Raw genomic sequence first — 24,895 nt, 5'->3', positions numbered from 1 at the left:
GGCAGTTTCCCGCAAGGGTTTAGATTGGAGTTGGAAAAGGATGGATAATGCAGAAATATCAGTAAAGAAACGGTTCATTCATTAACCAAATATTTAAAATGCAATGTTTATGACATGCCAGCTACACCGACTGGGGAATGGGATTTAAAAATGTACAGTCACACGTGGCTTAACAACAGGGATACGTTCTGAGAAATGTGTTGTTAGGCGATTTCATCGTTGTGTAAACATCATAGAGTGTACTTACACAAACCTAGATGGTATAGCCTACTACACACCTAGGCTATATGGTACTAATCTAATGGGACCACCATTGTATGTGCAGTCCATTGTTGACCAAAATGTCGTTATGCGGTGCATGACTGTATAATACAACAATCTGAGTAACGGATACTGGGGGCTAGAACAGGATATTGATTGAAAAGAGGAGAGAAAATATAAAGAGATATTCTGAGGTAAAACGAGCAATCAAGTGCAGTCAGTGAAAATGTAGAAGGATTTAAGGATAGATCTCAAGTTTCAAGCCTGAGCAACTTGTTCGATTGTGATCCATTAACTGAAATAGGAAACACAGAAGAAAGGGCAGGTAAAGGGGGACAACAGTAAGGGCAAACAGGAGAATGAATGAACTTGGTTTCAGAATGGTTGCATTTTGATTCTAATAGCCTATGGGTTAGGAGATCAGAAAAGAGATCCAGACTAGAAATTTAGATTTGTCACCATCCATGCCATTTCAAAATGGAGAATTTATACAATAAAAAGAGAACTGAGCTAAGGTTAGAAACTTGGACACACCAACATTTGAAGGGTGAGTAAAGTTTCAGAATTGGGGAAAATAAAGTAAGAAGAAGAACGTGGATAGAACAGTGCCCTGAAAGCCAAGGAAGAAGAGACATTCCAGAATGAGGGTGCTGGCAAACATGCCAAGTGCAGGTGACAATTTCACTTCTTTTGAATTCAAATCTGGGCGGACTTCTGTTGGTTTTGACACTAGATGAGTAAACAAAAAATGTTTCAAGTTGCTCGTTTTCAAAAGGATACTCCTAAATATGTATATTCTTTCCTTATAAATATATTTATCATCTTTGTGCCACAAGGGAATTTAACTTTGGTCTCATGAACAGTAGTATTCCAAATATATAATGATATTTCCTCATCTCTGCAGTGTGCTAATACAACTCAAAATTGTATTATATATATTACCTTCTAAGGGAAGGGCAGCATTAATGGCCTCATTTCACAGTACCATAACTCACCCAAGTCACATAATTTAGTTAGCAAAAAGGCCAAAATCTAGACTCCTGGTGCTTGATTAAGTGTGGTATTTTTCCCTACTCTGGTACTAAGTACCACAAAGAACACACATACACACGCGCACACACACACACACACACACACACACACGTAAACCAGACCACTTTAGTACAAACACTTAAATTAATTTCCTAATAGCAAAATCAAAATGATTTTTTTGCCCTGTAACTTTTTAATATTTCATTTCTTATTACTGAAGATAAATGATTAGATCACTATCTTCTCTTGGGGAAAATACCGCACGCAAGAAGACTTTGAATTTGTGAAAGATGGACTGATTTCTAACGCTTAAGGGTCCTATTTGTAACTCTGTAAGAAGAAAATACTGCACTCAAGTTCAGATTAGAACCTCTTTTGAATCTTTCACAAGGGCTCTGAGGCAAAGCAGTAGACGGTACCTTGACTTTTTCGAGGTGATCTTGGAGAGAATCAATGAGGAGATCGCCCACAGGCTGCCAGGATCCCTTGATCACATCAGCTTGGCGTAGTTTGAGGTCCAGCTCATCCGTGGCCTCCTGAAGTTCCTGGAGTCTTTCGAGGGCCTCATCTATTTTTCTCTGCCAGTCAGCAGAGTGCAGGTTCAATTTTTCCCACTCAGTGTTGACCTCCTCAGCCTGCTTTCGTAGGAGCCGTGTGACATTCTGGGCTCTCTCCTCAGGAGGCAGCTCTAAATCGGTAATACGACAAGGTTTTAGGCCACATTCATTTTTGTTTAAAAAAAAAAAACATTGTTGAAAAGGTCATACTGGAAGAAAGAAAGAGAGTACAGTTTAACAAGAGGCCAGCCTACTCATTAATGGCTCTTTTACACTTTGGCATACATTTTGATTTAGTCCAGCACATCTAAAGTCTGTCTTCCTGAGTGAATCTTTTCTACCTTATATCAATCAGATAATTCAAGATTCATTTAAGCTATTGAGTAGAAAAATGTTAAGATGTACACCACAATCTCTAATCTACTTTAGTCTGGCTCTTAAATTGAAAATTACCTTGCAGTCTTTGTAACAATAGAATTCCTCCTCAAAGACAACCTCTTTTGTTTATTATTTTCTAAATGTTTCACTAACCTCTTTTAATGTTTATTTATAAATGTGCAAACAGATTTATGCATGGTGGTTTATGATTCCTTCTTCTTTTTCAATATCTATGTTTAATTTGAATCGATTCTATTTAACCTAGAAAATGTGAGAGCTATCCAGACCCTGGCAGCAAGAATGCATGGGTTGCTCTGTCACCACTGATCCTTCTATCAATATGTTATTACAGTTCCACATTCAATTACCTCTGGGCTCCTGGTAGAGTTTCTCTAGTCCTTCCAAAGGCTGCTCTGTCAGAAATACTCGCACAGTCTCAAGAGTACTCATGATTACGGGTTCTTTCGTTTTCAATTCCCTCTTGAAGGCCTGTGAAATGAGATGAAAAGAAATGCTTATTTGGCTTGTGGCATTCTTCTCAAAATTAATCCTGGGTGCTCAGAGCTAGGTTATGAAATTCCCAGGTCAATTTCTATTTCCTTTATTTATAAACTGATAGTCATAAAATGATAAAGAAGGCTATACAGAGCATTTTTTAAGCAGGAAACCATTGTGTTTGTAAAACTATCCTGGAGAGAATGGGGGAGCTTTCAAGATATGTTAATGCCCTTCCATTAAGATAAGAGTGATTTAGGGGCCGGCCCCGTGGCTTAGCGGTTAAGTGCTCACGCTCTGCTGCTGGCGGCCCGGGTTCGGATCCCGGGCACGCACCGATGCACCGCTTCTCTGGCCATGCTGGGGCCGTGTCCCACATACAGCAACTAGAAGGATGTGCAACTACGACATACAACTATCTACTGGGGTTTTGGGGAAATAAATAAATAAATAAATAAATAAATAAAATTAAGATAAGAGTGATTTATTTATATAACCTGACTGCCAAACTTGAAAGCTGGAGCTAAAGTTGCAAGATATATATTGCAAAATCCTAGCAGGGCTAATGAAGACTTAAATATACGCAAAAGAATACATATGCAGAACATAATGGGAAGCCTGAAGGGCCATTTGGAAGAACTTAGGTTGTATTGAAGTATACAACTAATCCAATTCATAATCATTGGCTAGTTCTGTCAAAATGTCTGACAACAAATAAAATGATGTACTAACAGTAAACTAAGTACAAATTTAATACTTTTGAAAAATACCCATTACATCATCCATTGTGACTTCTTTGAGAATGGTAGAAATATTTTGAGGTATGCTAGAGGTAGAAATTTTGGGAACAACTTTAAATAAGTAGATCTAGAGTAGGTATCTTAAGGTCATCTAGGCTAGTTATCAATTTTAATCTCTAATCTGTAATATTCCTTGATACAGAGGAGTATAAGAAAAGCAAAATGCATAGTTTCTGCCTTCAAGAAGTTTCTGGACCAAAAGAAGGGAGAAAACTAACACACTAGAAATGGAGTGAAAACAATAAAATTCATACATAATCTAGTGCTAAGGGTTGTGAGACATCCTGTAAGGCTAAGATAAAGAAACAGATACTCTGAAACCATCAGAGATAATTATTGGCCCAGATTCTGTGATCTCAGAAGTGAAGATGTTAATGAAAGTATTAAGTGCCACATAAATGTAAATAGATCATTGTAAAAACAACAGTAATAAATGCCCTGATCTAGGGCTTAATTATTCATACCTTTTTACAGTTCTATCCTATTTTTAGTAACATTGCCTATCAAATTGAAGCCGTGTTCTGTTACTGGGAGAAAACTTAGCAGTATCTCCTTTAAACTTCTGATACATTGTTACATTGTAGGAGTGGTCCAGAACTGTATTGTATGACATATTTATAAATAAAATCCTAACGGTGCTCACCATTCAAAGGAATCCTGAGTCTGATACTTTGCAAAATGATTCATCGTGCATACTTATTTACAATTCAGTAGAGAGAGGCAAGGTGTTTGAACCAAAATAATGAAATTCTATAAGTGGAATATTAGGATTCAGCCTGTGGATGGGGATGTAATTTCTGTACAGTGGGATATTCTTGCACCCTTGAAATCATACACAATAGGTGGGTCATTTACTCTGCTTACATGTAAGGCTGATTCTCCTTCTAATATTTCATTTGAAATCTGTGTGCGTGTGTGCGCACATGCATGTGTGCATGCATGTGTGTATGTGTATATAGTTCTTGTATTCTTGTATTTTTCTCATACATATAATTTCCCCAATTTCAAGCAAATTATATTTTGCCTAGTGTCTCCATTTGGACTTGACAGGAGGCAACTGATAATGACAGTACTGATTATAAAAATAATAATGGCTCCCTTTATTGAACTACTATGTGTCAGTGGTTGTACCAGAGACTAGAAATACAAAGTTGAATGTAAAATAGCCCCTCCCATTTAGGAACTTATACTATACAGTAGAAGAGTCAAACACATAAATAATTTCAATACAATGTGGAAAGTGCACAAAATGGGAAAGGAAACCGGGGAAGGCTTCTGGGAGAAGATAGTATTCACGAAGAATTCTAAAGTATGAACATGAGTTAGCCAGGGAAGAGTAGGTTAGAGGAGAAAGAAAGAAAGACGATTAAAATGCAGGCGTGAAGATACAGGATATAATAGTATGGCATACATAGTTATCTCAAGTAGGCCAGTGTTTCTAGAATGTAAAGCACAAGGAGAGGACATAGCCACAGATGAGGCAGGACACTGTCATCTCAAACTATATTAGACCTTTAAACCAGAATTTGAAGCTCCACCTATGACCATACATGCCCTGCTAAGAAGGCTGGGTGTTGTCTTTTAAGTACTCAGGAATCTTTGAGAGGATTTAAGCAGGGGAGCAGGGTGGGCATGTGTACGTTTCAAATAGATTTCCCTGACATTAATAGAGTATGTATTTGAGAAGGGCAGAAACGGAATCAGAGAGACCAGTTAGGAGGCAATTGCAAGAATTCAGGGAAAGATTATGAAGATCTGACCCAGGGCGATAGTACCAGAAAAAAAAAAAATAAAAAAGACAGAGATAGACTAGGGAAGTGTTTCGAGAGTGGAGGTGTGAGAATTTGGTGTTGGAGATGCTGGAGATAAGACAGAGGAAGGAGCAAGGATGACTTCTAGTTTCTAGGTTGAGGAGAGGAGTGAATGCAGGGTGCAATTAAACTAAAAGTGAGGAAATAAACTCTCCTGGATTTCTCAGTATACCTGTAAAAAGTTCTAGCCTCCTGAGAACCTTCCCATACCATGGGGATTAGATCTACAGTCATTTGTCTAGTTAATTTCTCTGATCCAAGAGGGCCAAATGGTTATAGCCTAGAGTAGGTTCCTACGTTGAGCTCCAAGTTGTCAGAAAGACTGGAGTGGCTACCTCTCTAGGTATTTACATTTCAAAAAATATGAAGCCCAGATCTTGGAGACATTTCTAGGTTGTAAAACCCGAGACACATGGGGCTAGCTGGCTCCTGGAGAAATTGGAGTTAGGACTCAGCCCCACTGCATTTCTAAGGAGACCTTTTCAGGAGGAGAAGGGACAACTGCCTCCTTTTCCTTTATAAGCAGAGAAAAATACATTTTCCTGGTCTCTCACCTATGGAGTACCCAGCCACTCATGTAGGAAAATTTTGATCAGCTTTCCTCATGACTCCCTAGGGGTAAGGCTTGGGAGGAGGTTGGTGAGGATATTTACTGTAAAGTAATCAAAAGAAATCTGTCTCCGATCTAGAACACCTCCCGTGCACATTCAGGATAAAATTAATAAAGATGGATATTAAAAACCCAACACTAATATGAGGGAGGATCTGTATGGGAAAGAGAGTAAGGGGGTATGATACACTCAGCTTGGAGAGGTAACATTCATTCCAAAAGGAAATAAATATCAAGTCTAATGTTTAGGGAGAAGAAAGGAGATTTAGGAGTCCATTTTCTCACTAAGCTAATATCCACTGAGTACCTACAATTATGCATATAGGCAAGGATTAAAATTACATAGGTAGATGAGATTGCTCAGGCAGTGGAGTGGCCTAAAGAGAAATTCTGCAGAATATAAAAATTTAATGGGCAGACAGAGGAACTGGATCGCATGAAAGGCCAAAAAGGAATGGATAGGTGGAAAGACTGGGGGAAAGGAGGGGATAGTTTGTAGAACTATCAAAGAAAGAGAGCGAGAGAGAGAGGAAGAAAGTGACCAAGAGTGTCCAAACATGATACGCAGAGGTAAAGCAAGATCAGCACTGAGAAGTGTTCATTGGACTTCGTGAGAGCAATTCCAGCGGAGGGCAGTAGCCTCAGAAGTAGGTTTAGTTGAGGAGTGAGTGGGAGAAGAGGGAGTAAGTATTTTAAAGGAAAACTATTTGTGCAATATCTTTTTTTTTTTTTTTTTTGAGAGGGAAAAGAGGAAGATAGAGAGGATCACAGGTAAAGGGAAGATACGCTCTTTTTAGGATAGGAACTGTTTGAACATAGACTGAAAGATGGAAGGCAGGAGTAGAGTAACCAACTGTCCTGGTTTGCTAGGTACTGAGGAGTATTTCATGATGCGAGACTTTCAATGCTGAAACCAGGATAGTCTCAGGCAAACCACGACAGTTGGTCACCAAAGCAACGAGGGATATATTAAAGACCTAGACAGGAGAAAGTAGAGATAAGCGTTGGAGCAAGGTCTGTAAAATTAGGATATGGATCTTGAAGGGCCCATCAAAATGAAAAAGTCCAAGACCCTGTTTGATGACGCAATTCCATTGTTAAAACTGCATAGCAAATAATTCAAGGTTAAGGACCATCCCTCCATTGTGAGAGACCACTTGTTTGCCCCTCAAGTTGTTGCCAAGGGCTTAGCTCCACCACAGCTGCACAGTTCATTTCTTAAATATGAGTCACTGAGGATTAAAATGAGTCTAAAAAAAAGACAAAGGAAGTTCTGTCATTACAAAGACATAAGCACCATTATTTTCACATCGTCGCCTGAAATTAAGAAAAGAAAGTGGATGGAAGAGAGGGTTAAGTGACTGTATCTTCAGAATTTAGGAAGAGTTAGACTAAATACAAAGAGGGTAAAAATCCCAGAAAAAAAGGAGAAATAGTTGGTTCAAGAAAATGAGAGGATAAAGAAAATAGGAATGTTTCTTATTATGTGGAAAAAACTATAAATAGGAATATATCATTTTAAACATGGTTATATGAAAAGTCCTCTTTCGTTTATTCATTCAAATTTTGAGCACCTACTATGTACCAGACTGTCCTGGGCAGTGGGCATCACTAGTCCTTGTAGCATGGAGTTTAAAAGAGATGCTTCTTTAGTAAAAACAACAACAATGACAAAAAAAAATCCCACGAAGATTCTGCATTAAAATAATGGAAAATCAATTTTTCACTATCTAATCAATTTACCATAACCCGTATGTTATAATAGTTCATTGCACTTTAAAAGGAAGGAAATGGAGACATTTTTAAACAAAAACAAGAACATTCAATGTCAAGAGACTTGTCTTTTTGATAATAAGTGTCTTGTCTCTCAAAGAAAGTCTATTTAAATGGCGTTTGGGAAAATTTATATTCACATACAATACTGATTTTGTCTCATAGATTATGATTACTATTTTAAATCAGACAAATTGGTACATTCAAGTGATGATGTGAAAAAGGTATCAGATATAGAGTCCTTCTTCCATACACATACAGATTATATCTTTATATTATTGAGACGTCAGTATTCAAATGTTAAGATATTCACTTCCTGAATCTTTTGAACAGATAAAATTATTTTCTTTAAAACCCATCCTTTTCCCCATACCTTCCTCTTCATCTTTCCAAAAGATCCAGGCCTGAGGGTTTGAAACAGTGGTGTGGAAGAATTAGAAGCAACTACTAAGGACTTAGAGCATCTCCATGAGAAGAAAATAATATTCTGTCTTCGGAATGAGAAATAACTAGGCATACTAAATTGACATTTTTCCTTCAGCTTCTTAAGGTTCACAAAATAACTTATATGAAGCGTGTACTACAAAATTATACTAGCAGTACATCCCAAGGTAAATCCATTTCTTTTGAAGGTGAAATTACCTGATGGATAGTATTTATGCATCACAAATAATAACCAACTGGGTGCTTGACTGCTGGCTGATTAATTAGTTCATTGAAAAATATTTATTTTGAATCTATTATGTATAAGATAGGGAAGATGTAGGGACCTAATCTTCGTCCTTAAGGAGTCAATAGTTTGATTGAGTAGGTATGTTTGTGGTGAGACTCGTATACTATGAATGTTTTACCAATGCAAAGTGAAGTACAGATAAGTTAGGATTTACCTAAGCCATCAGTTCATTAGTCACTTAGAATCCAAATCTTGAAACTCTTAAGCCAGGATGAAAGTGAGTGACAGAAAAAAATAAAAGTTCCCTGAATTAATAATTTGGAAGACACATAAGTGGAAAACCCTAATGGCCATGAAGCAAATCAAAAACGTTAAAAACCTGAAAGTAACGGAGAAGAACCAAGTCATTGATTCTTTGGGTTTTTTTTCCTACATCTCCTGTTTGCAGAAGAAAAAATATGGTGAATATTACCACAAATACTTAATAATACCATAAATAGAAGTAGCTCAGAACCAGGTGTAGAGGGGATGAAGGGTGAGATACTGATCTGCTTGATGTACCACAAAGAAGAGAGGGGCAGGACGAGAGGTACCAGCATTTCAGAGAAAAAAGCTATGCTGTTTTCACCTGGACACAGCGGTCCTGTTACTACGGATGTGAGTAAAAGCCCTGGCTTTTCAAAACACAGATCTCCTTCAGTCACAGACAGTTTCCATGGAGCTGAATTTTACCTATATTCCCATTGAAGTGGCAAGGCTATATTTGTGCTATTCAGGCTGAAATCTGATGGAATGACTACACGTTATTTCCATATTAGCAGAACTTTACAGAACCATCCTGGGAGGCCGACTGAACAAGGGGGAAAAGAGCACTGCTCTGAGTGGCAGGAGACCTGAAGTTCAAGTCTGGGCTGGGCCAAAGCTTGGCTGCATGATCTAGAACAGGTAGGTCATAAAATCTCCCCGAGCCTTCGTGTCCTCATTTGTAAAATGCAGGAGTTTGCAAAACACCTTATCTAAGGTCATACATCCAGTTCTAATATTCTATTATCAACATGTTTAGATCATTGATTGGCCACAGACCTGTTACATGGTGGCAGTTTGAGATAGTCTCTCCTAGGCATCATTACTAATGATAAAAATTATAGCCATATCTTGACACAGAGTAGATACTCCATAAATACTATTGAATAAAATAATAGAATATCCAGTTAGAAAACCAGAGTGTGTTATATGGAGGCCGCGTTGCTTCAGATGCAGAACATGCTTGAGGGTGAAAGTTGGTCTCATGAATTATTAGAGAAAAAATTAATGCCATCAAGAGAGATCTTATTCTGGGCCTATTCTTATGTTACAGATCCAAAGCTAAGTGTAACCTTTGGGTTACTGGATGGATTTTCCTCAAGACGAGGCCTGATTAGCTCTGCCTTCTTATCCCAGTGATTTCTTCCCTAGAGGAAATGTTTATGTCAACATTCAGAAGTTCCATAGTTTGAACAGTTGGTTGGAGCTTTTCCTCTAGTCTGCAGCATTAGATAGGAGATCAAAGAACACCAGACAGGGCCGGCCCCATGGCTTAGCAGTTAAGTGTGCGCGCTCTGCGACTGGTGGCCGGGGTTCGGATCCCGGGCGCGCACTGACGCACCGCTTCTCCGGCCATGCTGAGGCGGTGTCCCACGTACAGCAACTAGAAGGATGTGCAACTATGACATACAACTATCTACTGGGGGTTTGGGGAGAAAAAAGGAGGAGGATTGGCAATAGATATTAGCTCAGAGCTGGTCTTCCTCAGCAAAAAGAGGAGGATTAGCATGGATGTTAGCTCAGGGCTGATCTTCCTGACAAAAAAAAAAAAAAGAAAAGAAAAGAAAGAAAACAAAAAAACACTAGACAGACCCTAAAATTTAAAGTGATCCAACGGTGCCATTTGTTCAACAAATGGTTACTGAGTAGGCATAGGACAAGGACATCAACACAGTCATCTTTGCAATTTGATCAGTGCTTAATAGTTTTGTCATCTTACATTACCATTCTAGTTTCCATATTATTTCTACCTTGTCTGTATGCCTCCTATACTGGTTTTATTTCTGATAAGAAAATTGCTGAATACATTCTCTCACCATAATGACCTTTCTTATTTAAAGAGCCACCATATTTATTGTCTCAACACATCGGAAATATTTTATTTACAAAATGCTGATTTAGTGAATCAGCATTTAGGGACAATCAATACCCAATTAATTTGAAACCAAGATCTTGGAAAAGGGCAAGATCCAGAAATGTAGTTAACTGGAGCAGCAGGAACTTTGGCTCTAAGAATCTAAGGCAAATTCGTAGGGATTTGTGAAAGAAAAAAATTTGAAGGCAGTGACAACAGAACAAAAAACCCGGAAAGACAAAGGATTCTCTTAATACGTATTCATTCGAGATCTGGTATTAGAGAAGCTATGAAAATGGGGCATATGGGTTATAAAGAAAGGTCATAATCATCCTTATTTTTTTACTATGCTAAGAACACTTAACATGAGATCTACTCTCTGAACAAAGTTTTAAGTGCACAATATTGTAGTGTTATCCATAGGCTCTACATTGTACAGCAGGTCTCTAGAACTTATTCACCTTGCATAACTGAAACTTTACACCTGTTGAACAGCAACTCCCCATTTCCCCCTCTCCCCATCCCCTCTCAATCACCTTTCTACTCTCTGTTTCTCTGAGTTTGACTACGTAATAGTCTTTAAAGAAGATAGGAAAAGTTTCATCTTATTTTCACTCTACTTCTGAATAAAAGTGAAGATAAGGGATTACACTATCAGATAGATCTAGCCATTGTTTCAGACAGTCAACAACATGAACAACAACATCTATAAATGAGATTCAATCAATTGGAAGCAAAGTTGAAAAGTAAATGGACCTGTTTCAAGCCTGAAATTATTTTTGTAAAAATCTAATCCAACTCAGTGAGAGAACAGTTTTGAGTGTTTAGGGGGAAAATGCGTTTAACAAGCTTCTCATTGAGATTTATTCTTTTTGAAGTCTTTTAAACTGAAAGTTGTGTTCTCTGAGATCAAGGGCGTGAAGTAGAATAGAGTCCAGCCTGCTTGCAGATCTGCAATACTATGGAGGAATGGTTTAGTGCCCACACAGCATCTTGAACAGCTGTTTGACTCTCAATCCTAAGGCTGGGCTGCTTCCAACAACCACTGGGGAAGTCACTTCCTACTGACAATAATGTTGTTAAGTTCTGAGCTGACCTTCAGAAATCACCGGTGAAAACTCAATCTGTTCCCATGGTCATTTAGAGAATTAGGTCTTAGGTCATTGAGCCTAAACCCTACATTTTGGAAATTCCTTTTGAAGCAACAGTACAAGATGAATGGTTTATTAGGAAACCCTGTGACAAATTAATTTATATCCATTCTCAAGAGGCTCAGCCAAAATTTGAGATTGTCAAGTGTAAGTGGTGAATAATTTCTGAATCATACCATTTGTCTCTGTCTATCACCATAATCCAAAAATAGAACTCTTGTTTTGCTCCACGTACGCACCCTTATCCATGATCATTTTGAAGTCTTTCCCGTCTCCATAAATGGCATCCTCATTTCCCCATTTGTTCAAACCACAGACTTCAGAGTCACCCTTGACTCTTCATTTTCTCTCACATTACACATCCCCTCTAAAGTTCTATCAGCTCTACCTTCAAAATATATCTTGGATCAAATAACTTTTCACCATATCTATTTCCATTCTAGTTCAAGTCATCATTGTCTCCTTCCTAGATGACTCCAACACCCTCCTAACATTCTCCCTGCTTTCAGTTTTGCTCCTCCTCCCGCCGATTCTCCATATGGGAGCCAGAGTCTGCTTCTGAACACATAAATCAGATCACATCATCCTTGCTTATGACGCCTCATTACACACAGAATAAAATCCACCTCCAAACTATGGCAGACAAGACAATTCATTATCTGACCTTTGCCTCTCTCTATAACCTATCACTAACCTGTCTTGCTATTCCTTGAACAACCGTCCAAACCCGTTCTTACACCTGGGCTTTTGAATTTGTTGCTCCTACTGCCTAGAATACTCTTTACTCAAGGTCTTTGCTTGGCTCACTCACTCGCATAGGCCTTCGCTCAAATATAACCACCTCAGGTGAGCCACTACCTCTCAGTCTTTCTCTATTCCTGTTTTGTTTATTTTCTCTTCATAGCAATAACCTGACGTGATTTTATACATTAATTTATTGGTTTACTGTGTATTTCCCTCACTAAAATTTGCAGGTCCATGGGGGCAGAGTCTTGTTTTGTTGACTACTGTATCCTCAGCCCCTGGCATAGAGTAGGTACTCAATAAATAATTACTGAAAGAATCAATAAATTCTAGGAGTCTGAGTTATGGTACAGTTTTTCCTAAAATAATTTTTTTTGGTAAAAGGAAGAACACAGAAAAAGATCAGGGGTTCATTTGTAATTAAATGAACATGTGTAAAAGTGCTTTGTAAAGGCAAAATACTCTATGAATATTATTCTTAAGAGTATTTGTCAAGACAGCAAAATATTTTGACATGGTTAGAAAGAGGACTTTGGTAGAAAAGTCAACTTGTAAATTATTCGTATTTTATTTTACTATAGTCATTAAAGAAAAGTAGCAAATCATAGATGACTCTGTTCTTAAGTTTTGATGATATAGCTAGTTTTCAGAAGACTTCCTCAAATGCCTAGAAATGTAGTTCTAAAAATAATTTAAAATCTTTTTTATTCAGCATTCCTAAATATGACTGCATAAAATATCAAACTTATACAAAAGTAGCTTACTCCATTAGTGATGAAGAATAGACCAAAAAGATGTCTATTTCCTCCAGCATAACCAAGCAGACATCTTAGAGTGGACAGAACTAACAGTGAATTTTGCAGGGGAACCAAACTTATCTAGAAACTCCAAGGGGCCAGGTCATCAAATGTTGGAATGAATCACTCTATTACAACCTTTTTTTGTTATTTTTCAGAGGTGATAGGGAACAATGCAATATTTTTTTGACACAGAGCTGACTTGAATCTTAACATTCACAAATGGCACCCAAAGACATTTTTTATTCCTGTGGAAAGAAAACACAGGGAATTCATCAAGCTAACACACATACTAAAACATACCCAAAGGAAGCAGGCCAGCATTAATAGATTTAGCTCCAATAAATGTATAATCTACACCATGATTTCAGGATAATTTTATTGAATTTCTGAACCTCTCCCTCACTTTGTGGTGACTTCTGAAGAAACTGAACATGCATAATATATGACCTGACGAATGAACAAGTAAACTACTTTATTCAAGACTTTTCATTTGTCAACAGCATCCACGCAATAATGGCTTTCTGTCCACTGTTTTAATAACATATGTATTGATTACTTCCATCTAAATCTTAAGCAGAAAATTTCAGGAAGCTTTGAAGGTATCCTTAATGGTCTCTAGGGAAGGAATTATAGAGATTTTTTAATTGAAAGATGAAAACCTAATGACAAACAATTTCGTTAGTAAAAATGCAGACAAAAAGCCATTACCTACAGTGTTCTTATAATCAAGACCTAATCTCTATTTGGATTTGGGGTAGGACAAGGGAATTAAATAAGCTCACGGTTTATTGTAATTCTCTTTAGAAATTCCCCGCTATGATTTGCTCCTTTAAAACTCTCTCTAGGTTAATCACAGAAGTAGACAAGTAATAAATATCACTTTAGTGACTGCTCAAGTAAAACAAAGGAAGTCAGTTTTAAAAATATATCTGGACCAGAATAATACACACTAATTGAAAACGAGTCAGTCTAGTGAGGCAAGTAATGAGGAACCATAAAAGCCAGGATAATGTATTCAAAAGATATAAAAATTGGTCAGTTTATATTTGCTAAGGCACATTTGAGCTTTAATTATTTATAACACTTCACCGCATATGGAGCATTATTTTATTAATTAGTCTTGAGAGCCATTCCAGTTGCTGTTGTCGTGCTGCCCAGCTGGTTTGGGGAACAGAGATCCACTCCTATGGCTGTAAAAATTGCTTTGGGGAGTGAGACTGCAGTCCCCAACTACCTCTGTGGACTTCCTTGGCATCTTACCTACAGGAAAACGACATACTCCTCCATCACAGTAATAGAGACTGACCATATACATTTGCCTTAAGTAAAGAGTACAAAACGTAAATACTTTGCTATAACATTTTATCATTAATCTGCAATGATATACAAAGAAAATATAAATGACCTGTTTTATAAAATCCTGATTTATAGAAAAGTGAAAAATATTTGACTATAGTTTCAACTTTTGACATTTTCATAGGATTTGTATTCCCATAAAAAGCCACAACCAAGGGCATTAATAATTTACAATACATAGTCAGCAGGTGATTAAAACAAAGTGACACACCAAATACACGGGGAACAAGTTTACAATAGCAAGTGACCCATCTTGATACCAAACATTCTAGATAAACAGTATGTGAATCAAGAAACCCATAAAGAGCGAGACAATTTATAATCCTGGAAACGTGGCAAGGTAAAACAAAAGTCTACAAATATAAAATCTGTCAAAGACTAGAGCTTGACAGAGTTTTGTAGTGATTGTGTTTCCTTTCTCTCTTCCTAAGTGAGTTCAGAAGATCTGATGGAGAGACCCAATTCCAAGGATTTTCCTTTGATCTTTTTGTCCACAGGCAACATGAGCATTACTAACTAGACAGCCATTCCACTACAACTAGAAAAGGGACACTGCGTAAATGTAACAAAACAGGGTGCTAAGTTGTTCTCTCGTCAAGACTTAGGAGTGATGATGTTCTTTGAGGGAGGAGAGTGTTTTGTGACAAGGATTCTTCTTAAGGCTACGAAGAGAAAACATTGGGCCAGACCACAAGTAAATCATCAAAGAGCTCTACACACTACAAAAGGATGCTTAGTGGGCAATAAACAGAAAAATTCTGCAAGTGAGGAAGGAACATCATTCTCTATTCTGTCTTTCCCTGCCCTTGGTCTCAGTGGACTAGAGAAGAATGAACAAAGTTAAGATTAGTTCATGGGTTGTTTTTTTCCTCCCTTCCTCCTTCCTTACCTTCCTTCCTTAATTCCTTTGTTCCTTTACCTATTCAGTGTCTACCATATACTAGACACTTTATAAAATTCTGGGTATAAAAATGACAACCCTCTCCCCAAAAGAAAGCTTCTTGGAGCACATGGTTTAGTGAGGGTGGTTGACATTACTTAGATAGTCACACTTATCCACGATGACAAAGAACGTTAGGTTATAGAAGGAAAAGTAGATAGTGTTATGAGAGCATATAAAGGGAGATCTGGTCAAATGTGGGCATCAGGGAAAAGCTTGCTTGATGTCTGAACCAAGATGTAAAGGATTATTAGATGTTAACCAGGAAATTATGAGGGGGTAGGTATGGGTAGAAAGAGTTTCAGACAGAGGATCAGCATGTTCAAAGCCTCACCTGAGAGGAACATAGAGAAGTGGAAAAACCAAAAGAAGGCAGAATGGCTAGCATCCACCGAGCAAGAAGAAGAACAGTAAGAAAAGAGAAGGTCGGGGCCAGGCAAGCCAGATGGGGCTTTGGGGTCCTTGCTGAGGATTTTGGTCTTTTCCCAAGGGCACTGAGAAGCCACTGAAGAGTGTTAAGATGAGGACTGACATAATTCAATTTATGTATTTACATAGGTTACTCTGACCGAAACATAGATTGCATTGTAGGGTGGCAAGAGCAGAAGCAGAAAAGCTAGGAGAAATGGTCTCTTGTAACTATGGCGATGACTACAGTAGACAGAGTCAAGATATATTTTGGAGGTAAATTGACCCAGTGATGTATTGGCAATGGAAGGCTGGAGGTTGGTCATCCTGAAAAGGTACTATACCAGTCTGCTCTGTGGTTGTTTGGATAGGAGAAAGCATTTAGTTAGATTCTCCAAGCTTTAGAATTTTGTAGATTGCAGCAACAAAAAGACAATAAAGCAAAGGATTGTAGGGTTTCAGAAAAGAGTTACTAAAATGTTTGGTGATTGAATCTAAGTTGGACTTGGAGGGAGGTAAAGATAGAGGAGCAGTGGACCTAATATATAGAACACAGAGCTATCAATGGTCTGGAAGTCCTGAAAAGTCAAAGAAAGGTAACAGGTGGGTATCTGAACAAGCACACTAGCCCAGTGGGGATCAATTTACTTCAGTCTGGTGCGTGTTACCCATGACTCTAGCATCACTATCTCCCAAATGCATGTTAATTGTCATGAGATTCCTGAGTAAGAAGACTGAGATTGATAAGTACTAGCATTTTACCACTGTTAGCGAGCAACTGTGGGAGATCAAAATTGACCACCCTGAAATATATCTCTTTACCTTGATTATTTTCTCTGATGGACATTTGACCTCCCCCAAACTGCCTAAAGAATTTAACACAGAAGACCTGTTCCAGAAAGGAGTTACTATCATATGATGGCTGTAATATAACGCAAAATAGATGTTACAATAGGAAAGGCACCAACAAGCCCATTTTATCAAAATTTCTGTCTCTCCCTGGCCACATTCTCTATAGGTGCCCCTGAAAAGACTTGTCAGACAAACATTTGCATTTCTATCTCCATGTGAATTGTCTTCTTCCCCTCTGAACTCCCAAACCACTACCACCCCCAACATCCTCCTTTGTCTTTAGCTGAAGATGGTATTTAAGATCAGAATCGCCACTATTGTGTGGAGAAACTCAGTTTCTCTGGTTTCTCCTGTGTATACATGTTATTAAACTTGGTATTATTTTCTCCTGCTAACCTGTCTTTTAATTATTTGGCCAGCCATAAGAACCTTAAGGGAAAGGGTAGAGGGGGATTCTCCCTCTTCCCCGACAAAATCAAAGCAGATAACCAGGGGGCTGGCCCTGTGGCTTAGCAGTTAAGTGCGCACGCTCTGCTACTGGTGGCCCAGGTTCAGATCCCGGGCATGCACTGACGCACTGCTTGTCCAGCCATGCTGAGGTGGTGTCCCACATACAGCAACTAGAAGGATGTGCAACTATATCATACAACTATCTACTGGGGCTTTGGGTAGAAAAAGGGAAAAAAAAAGGAGGAGAATTGCCAATAGATGTTAGCTCAGGGCTGGTCTTCCTCAGCAAAAAGAGGAGGATTGGCATGGATGTTAGCTCAGGGCTGATCTTCCTCACAAAAAAAAAAAAAAAAGCAAATAACCAGGGATAGTGAGGTAATATTAATAACAAAATGTTGCCTAGAAGGGACTGTAGAAATTCTGTGGACCCAATTCCTCATCTTTCAACTGAAGAACAAAGTAGCAATCACAATCTAACTTAAGGCAGAATATGACTAGAATCTCAGTTTCATGAATCCTAGTGCATTTGTTCAATGATTCATCTTCTTTGGTTTCAGGAACTAGAACAAAATTACACCATTGGTAGAAATTCTTCTCATTTCACTATATCATATAATACATTCTATTTAAAATGCTCATCCTTCTCAATGAATGCTCTTCTACATATACACCAGAATGTTTTCACTATTTATTCCAAGTTATAACATTTAAAAAATATCATTATTACATTATTCCACCCTACCATGAAAGCTAATTTAGTATTCTGAATTATATGAGGGGGAATGGCTAAAGGAGAAACTGGCAGTTTCCTTGGTAATTTTTTGCAAAGACTCTTGGGTCTTCCTTCTTTTTTTCTTCCCTTTTTGCAATCTTCTATATCCTCTTCTCCGGAATAATATAAACCCTTGACCTTTCCTCAAGATGCCACCTTTGGCTGTGTCTCTGTAGAGATCTTTCCTTTAAGTGCTGAACATACAAAAGTGGTACCATTTTATCAAGCTTTTATTGTTTGGTAGTAATTTACTTGGTTTGCTATTCATTTCTGTTCATGTATCTTTTATTCTCATTACAAAAACACTTATCAGTATCCATTGTATGCCAGATACTTTGCTAGGTAATAGTGTCTTGGAGGTGAGCAAGACCAAATCTCTGCCTTCCCCATTCATTGTGTAGTAGAGAAGACAGAAATATAATGAAAAACAAGAAAAAAGAAACAATCAATCACTGTTGGAAGATGCTAGTGAACAACTTGTTATTCTGAAGATTGGTAAAGAAGAAACATTTATCCCACATATCCTATATGAAAAGTATACTGGGTACCCAAACAGTGGATGAGTAAATTTTTTTTTCATAGAAGTACTCCAGCTAATACATGAAGAAATGATAGACATAGGCAGTTATCACATTGCAACTCCTAGCCATTGATCATTAACAGCTGCCAAAATCACACACAGAAAAGAGAAAACAGGACATTATGTACCTCCTGATGATGGAAGAATATGCTATCACCTATGAAGCAGCCTTTCCAAAAAAATTCAAACCTGAATATGATCAAACCTGTAGAACTGCACTGTTCGATACGGTAGCCACTAGCCACGTCTGGTTATGAGCACTTGAAATGTGGCTTGTCTGAGTTAAGATGTTCTGTAACCGTTGTAAGCGTAAATTTTTATATTGATTACATGTTAAGATGAGAATAATTATTGTTCCATAGTTATATAGAATGTAACCATTAGAGGAAACTGGGTGAAATGTACAGGGAAACTCTCTGTACTAGTTTTGTAACTTACCGTGGATCTATAATCATTTCCAAATAAAAAGTGAAAAAAAAAAAAGAGATTTAAGAGGTAAATTAACCAAACGCAATGTGTGGACCTTATTTCAATGCTTATTGAAATCAAAAAAAATACAAACAAAAAACCTGCTAAAACATTCAAGACTATGTGAGAAATGGAAATTTGAATACTGCCTGGATATTTGTTATGATAAAGTTATTGACATTTTGCAAGCATTATATTAGCAATGTGGTTACTTTTAAAGAGCGAATCCTTATCTTTTAGAGATACTTTCTCAAATATTTATGAATTAAATGATCCATGCCTGAGATTTGCTTTAAAATAATGAGGGACAGGGTAGAGATATAGAAGTAAGATTGGCTATGAATTGATAATTGTTGAAGTCTTGATGGGTCCATGGGTGTTTATTATAACATTCTATCTTCTTTTGTATATGTTCAATAGTTTCCATAATAAAACATTTTTAAAGATCACCAAAAGAGATAGGCAATTTCTTAATGGATATTATTAATGCAGACACTTTTGACATTTAAAATATAATGGCTTGAATTATTTATAATTGACCCTTGGATTAGAGGTGTAAAAAAGATTTCTATTCAACGTAATTTCCATCAAAACTAATTTTAAAATAGTCACTGAATGCATACTATGTGCAAGGCACTAGGCTTAAAAATGTCCTACCCTGTGTACATCGTTCTGCTTCTGAACTGCTGGAAAATCGCCCCCAATAGGTGCCTGCCGGTTTAACTCATCATCTTTCAGCTGTAGCCACACCAGAAGTTCCTGAAGAGAAAGGTGTAGACGCTTCCACTGGTCAGAACTGGCTTCCAAGTGGGACCTGAAAAATCACATGAGCAAACTATGTCAGAATATCTAGAAGGATAATTGATGATTCTAGCAATCCCATTAAAGGTACATTGGTTAGTTAGTTCCATTGTATATAAACCTACTGTAAACCTGCTATAAACCTATAGCAGTCCTCCGCTCTTGAGAGCCGTAAAATGGGGGCATTTTGATGGCAATTTTGACAGAAGACAGTGTTTAGCCGTATGTCTATTTCCACATGCAGGATTCTGAGACTTTTGGCATGAAATATACACTTTCCCATAGTGTTGCAGTCAGTGATCCTTAATATTTCTGGTAGAAAAAATTGGACCCAGTGACTAATACAAACCACTCAGTTTTCACGTTGACTCATGCTAGTACTGAAATTCTTTCTGCTTTAAGAAATGGAAAGGTCCTTCCGCACATTTTGACTTTTCCATTTCTACACCCTAGGCAGCCTGTTCCCTTGACCTCTTCAATCTGGCATCTGTTCCCTTCCGCTCCTCTTCCCATATGCTTCTCCTTTTCCTCTACCCTTCTTTATTCATGTGCACCTGGGATTTGTTTTCACCAAGTTCCAACATTTTCTGCTTTGTTTCCTCTGTGTAAAATGCAGTGAGACAAGAACTCACGTGGAAAAGTAAAACCAGACATTTGCCTGAGAGTCTCCCCCAAACATGAATAATTTAGGCAAGAGACTAGGTGCTTTACCACCAACTGTATTCAGAACATGTTAATCCGGAGAAGCCATTTAAGAATATACAAAGGAATGATCTGTGCTATAAAATCCACATTTCACTTGAGGATGAGAAGCTAAATTAATAAAATAAATCATCATCCAGAAAACAAAGAAGAAATGCGGAATGTTAGCAAAGCTCTAGCCTCAGGTAAATCACGAATTAAGCTGCATTACTCACATATTATCAGCAATTACTAATTAATTCATAAAAATTAATGCTGCCTCTAACATAAATATAATAAAGTGTCTAATGCTGCAAAGATTGAAATATAAAGCAACCAGGTAGAACAATATTTCCCTTTGCCATCTGATAACTTAGCCTGACATTTCAAATATGATTCTTCTTCTGGCCTTAGTCAAACAGAATCACCAAATAGCACCTATGTACTGAAATTAAATCGCTCCAAACTTTCCAAAGAATAATTTGATGATACATAAAAGTCTTTAAAATATGCAAAAACAATAACCCAAAAGCTTAAATTAAAGGAATTTATACTAAGAAAGTACCTGGAAAAGCATGCAAAGATATAGGTAGAATGATGTTATTTATAGCATCACTTACAATTGACGTAAGGTAGAAACAACTTAAATATTTAATTCTGGAGAGTTGGTTACATACATAATGGTGAATTAACACAATGCAAAGTTCAAATCCTATGAATCCTATGCAATGTTCAACGTGATAACATAGGCGAATATTTATGGATATGGAAAAGATCACCCTATCAGTTGCTAAGTAAGAAAGCAGGTTACAAAAACGTATACAATATATTTTTCTAAAACATTTGTGTGTATATGTATTTGCGTGCACACGCTTGACTATACATAAAAAAATTCTGAAATGACAACTAGTTTATCCCTCAAAGGTGGATTTATAGGTGATTTATTCCTTTATCTCTATACTTCTCCAAATTGTCAGAATTTTCTTTCTATTATGAGCAATATAAACATTATATTCAGGAAAAAATGAAGGCATTTCCATCAGAGAAATTAAATTGTTCAAGACTCTAAGGGCATTATTATCTAATATACGCATCATGAAATACCATGAATTAAATATAATAGCGCAGATTGCATACAGTGTAGAGGTCAGTTCTTTTACACTTCCCTCCTCTTTCAGTTATTACTTTTCCATGATCAGCCTAAGTGAGAATTCGCTATGCAAGATATTAGCTGTTTAATGGCATCTAATGATGACTGGTTACGTGGATTCCCTGTTGTGTCTGGAATTTGCATCTTGGTCCCTTTGAGGGAGAAGGAGGCTGTCCGGCAGGACATTTTGAAGGGTAAGTAGAGAGGAGCATAGTCCAAACATGGAAAAGCAGTAAATGGGAGAAAAGACACTGATTAAATAAATATTTATTGAGTGTTTCTAAGCCGCAATCAGGCATTGGGAGTAGGGAGAGGAGAAGGTAAGGGAGAATATCAAGATGCCTCATGCTTGGCCTCCCTCGATCTGGAAGAGGAAATAAAATATCCCCGCGGTGGAGAGGTCTAGAGGCGGATAAATTTGCTGAAGGGCAGGCTGCCCACGGTGAGGCCTGCAGCTGCTGCTTCTGTTTACATAAGGCAGTGCTACGACCCTGTTATAGGTTAAATGGTACTGACTAATTATTAACAGGTCAATGAAACCCTTTGTGTCCCTGACGAGAGAAAAAAATAGCTTTGAGACCCAGGGAATTCAGTTCTGAAGGATCCAAGAGAAACTCCATAGCATGAGATAGGGAGGCTGTTAGGAGCCAGGGACACGGGATAGTCAAGAGAGTTAACAGAGGAGCAGAAGAAGGAGCTGGGACCACGAATGACAAAAAGCTCTCAGGTCTCTGGGTGAGGGGACCTTATTCATCCATAAGGTATGGAGTTCGCTAACTTTTCAGAATGTTTACTCACCCTAACTACATATCAAATGACTGTTTCTTTTCCTTGCTGAAGCATGAGAGTGGAAGGAAAGATCTGATATGACGATAAAATTTAAGCAAAAGGCTTATAAAGGCCAGAGGACACTGGGGTGAGGGCTGGAGGAGAGAGAGTCAGTCAGATAATGGCTCCTGATTTAAAACAACACTTACAAAGATATCCAGTCCAAAGCCGTGGTTCTCAAACTTGAGTGTGCGTGAGAAACATTTGAGTAGCTTGTTTAAAGTCCAGACTCCTAGTTTTCACCCCTACAACTTCTACACTTGGAACAAGAACCTTCACATTTCAGCAAGTGAGCTCTAGGACCATTCTTTGAGAAAGAAGTTTTTAAAGTATGTCCTATGTGCCCTAAACATTACTTGGTCTCCACAGGGCAAAGGTGGTATTTGTCAGCGACAGGATTTTGAAAGAGATCTCAATGTAACAAAACGCTATGAGCTCAGAAATCATTTTCTTTGGCCATGCTAAGCTTGTGACGTGTTTTCAAGAGACATTTCTAATGCATTTGTTGCAAGCAGCTGCCCTATCTTTATCTTCAAGATTGTATGCCAAATATTTCCAAATGATTAACCTATGTTTGCATTTGGAATGTCTCGTCCTGAAAATGTTTCTATTTGTAATGACGTTTTCTCCCCCCTGGTTTTATCATAGGCTGTTAGGGCTGGCAGGAACCTTAGAGATGATTATTGTTCAGCCCTCTTGTTTTGCAGATGTGGAAACTAAGATGCGAACGTATAAAGCAGCTGCTCAAGTGCAAAGTTGAGCTGTCATCTTCAGACATGGGAAATGGAAATTACAAACCTTCCTTATATGAGGAAATCCTTAACCTTAGTGGTTTGCACCAAATGTTTTGGATCCTTGAACAAAAAGGCTTCCTGCTAATTGGCAAATATACTTGATTTATCCCTATCTACTCCACAGAAAATAAAAGAGGGGGTTGGAAGGGGCACACTTAGCTTTCATCCATTTTCTATTAATCTTTATTAGCGAAGACAAGAGCTTAGGGGCTACTAGCTTTGAACAAGGCAAGTGCTGATCTTTAATAAGCAGATAATTTCTACAGTTTATAAGGTTTAGGTAAGATGCAGAACCTTTAGGTGTGTTGGGATATATTGCTTGGTCTTCAAGGAACTCTTTAGTGACAGGACTCTAAGAATTATAGGGGCTGCTAAAGTGATTGTTATTTCTCTAGACACAGATATTTCAAGTGTGATTTGGTTGATGCCTAGTTTGAAATCCTTAATAAAACTTGACTCTGAAAGGCGTGTATTCTTAAAGCAAAACGTGTTATATTGAATTCATTTTTCACTTTGACTTTCTTAATAAAACTAATGATATATCCCTGTATATCTTTGGTCCCCTTGTGTAATAAGATAGCACTTAAGCATACAGAAAGAAAGGGTAAGAATGCAGAAATAATAAGGAACCACAGAAATAAAATGGGAGCTATGGGGCTTTAAATAAACAGAGAGAATTAAGCCCAAAGAGAAGTAAACTTTTTTTTTTCTCCAGATGGGCCACGAACGCCAACTTTCAAACATAATTAACATTCCAAGAGTAAGAGAAAGAAGGTCAGAGATACTCAATGCCCAAGTGGCATTTTTCTCTCAAAGGTAGAAAGACGCTGCCTCTTTTGGCTCTTTCTTTGTTCTCCATTATAGAAAAACCTCTCACTATTCTAATTTCTAACACCAAGTACTCTCTGAGAGATTTATTGCTGTGTGGACTATATAATGTCAGTGTTCTCACCCCTCAAATTAATGTTTAAACACTTATAAATGTGAGCATTTTTATATAACATTTACAGATTTTCCCCCCAAGTATAGAAATCTCACAGAATGTAAATCTTGCTGAAATGAGGTTGACAACATATGTGATTCTCATTGTTAATAGTATATACAATAATCTGGAAAATATAATCTGGCGGCAGATTAAATTGAAATCTTCATACATATTTCTTAGGTAAAAAACTTCACTTGGCCACTTCTCAAATTATTAATATTTTCAAAATTAAAATGCAAGGTGTGTGGCCATGGACTATTTCAGAGAGAAACACGTTCTTTGACCAATCACCATCCTGATGCTGGATAACATCATCAGTAACCCTGTGTGTGTGTGTGTGTGTGTGTGTGTGTGTGTGTACATGTGTATACGCAGTCATGTAAACAAAGAGCTTTCACTTTATTTTTCTCCCACTTAAAGCAGCAAATGTTTTGTTTTGTTTGATGGCACTGAACTGTCACTGACCATTTACTTCTCTTCCTTACACCTCTTGGACAAAATGCTGTGGGAGATCAAGATTTGGCCACCCTGAAATCTATCTCTTTACCTTGGTTGTTTTCTCTAGGGACATTTGACCTCCCCCACTA

General features: G+C 37.7%; 1 protein-coding gene across 4 annotated transcripts in view; it reads right to left on the bottom strand.

Annotated features, from left to right (window-relative positions):
- LOC101392552 (dystrophin) overlaps positions 1–24,895 on the bottom strand; it is a 760,070-nt gene that overhangs the window by 337,807 nt on the left and 397,368 nt on the right. For all 4 annotated transcript variants that reach the window (XM_004435057.3, XM_087426760.1, XM_087426761.1 and 1 more), the window contains exons 12-14: positions 19,727–19,883; positions 2,597–2,717; positions 1,713–1,981 (exon numbers count right to left, since the gene is read on the bottom strand). In XM_004435057.3, the coding sequence (XP_004435114.2) occupies positions 1,713–1,981; positions 2,597–2,717; positions 19,727–19,883 (547 nt within the window). The remainder of the gene's footprint in view (positions 1–1,712; positions 1,982–2,596; positions 2,718–19,726; positions 19,884–24,895) is intronic.

This window comes from Ceratotherium simum, chromosome X, assembly GCF_057802395.1.
Source record: "Ceratotherium simum simum isolate JZ-2026a chromosome X, ASM5780239v1, whole genome shotgun sequence".
Taxonomy (NCBI): Eukaryota; Metazoa; Chordata; class Mammalia; order Perissodactyla; family Rhinocerotidae; genus Ceratotherium; species Ceratotherium simum.
Note: the sequence above shows the minus strand (reverse complement) of the source record. Positions and strands in the feature narration are given on the sequence as shown.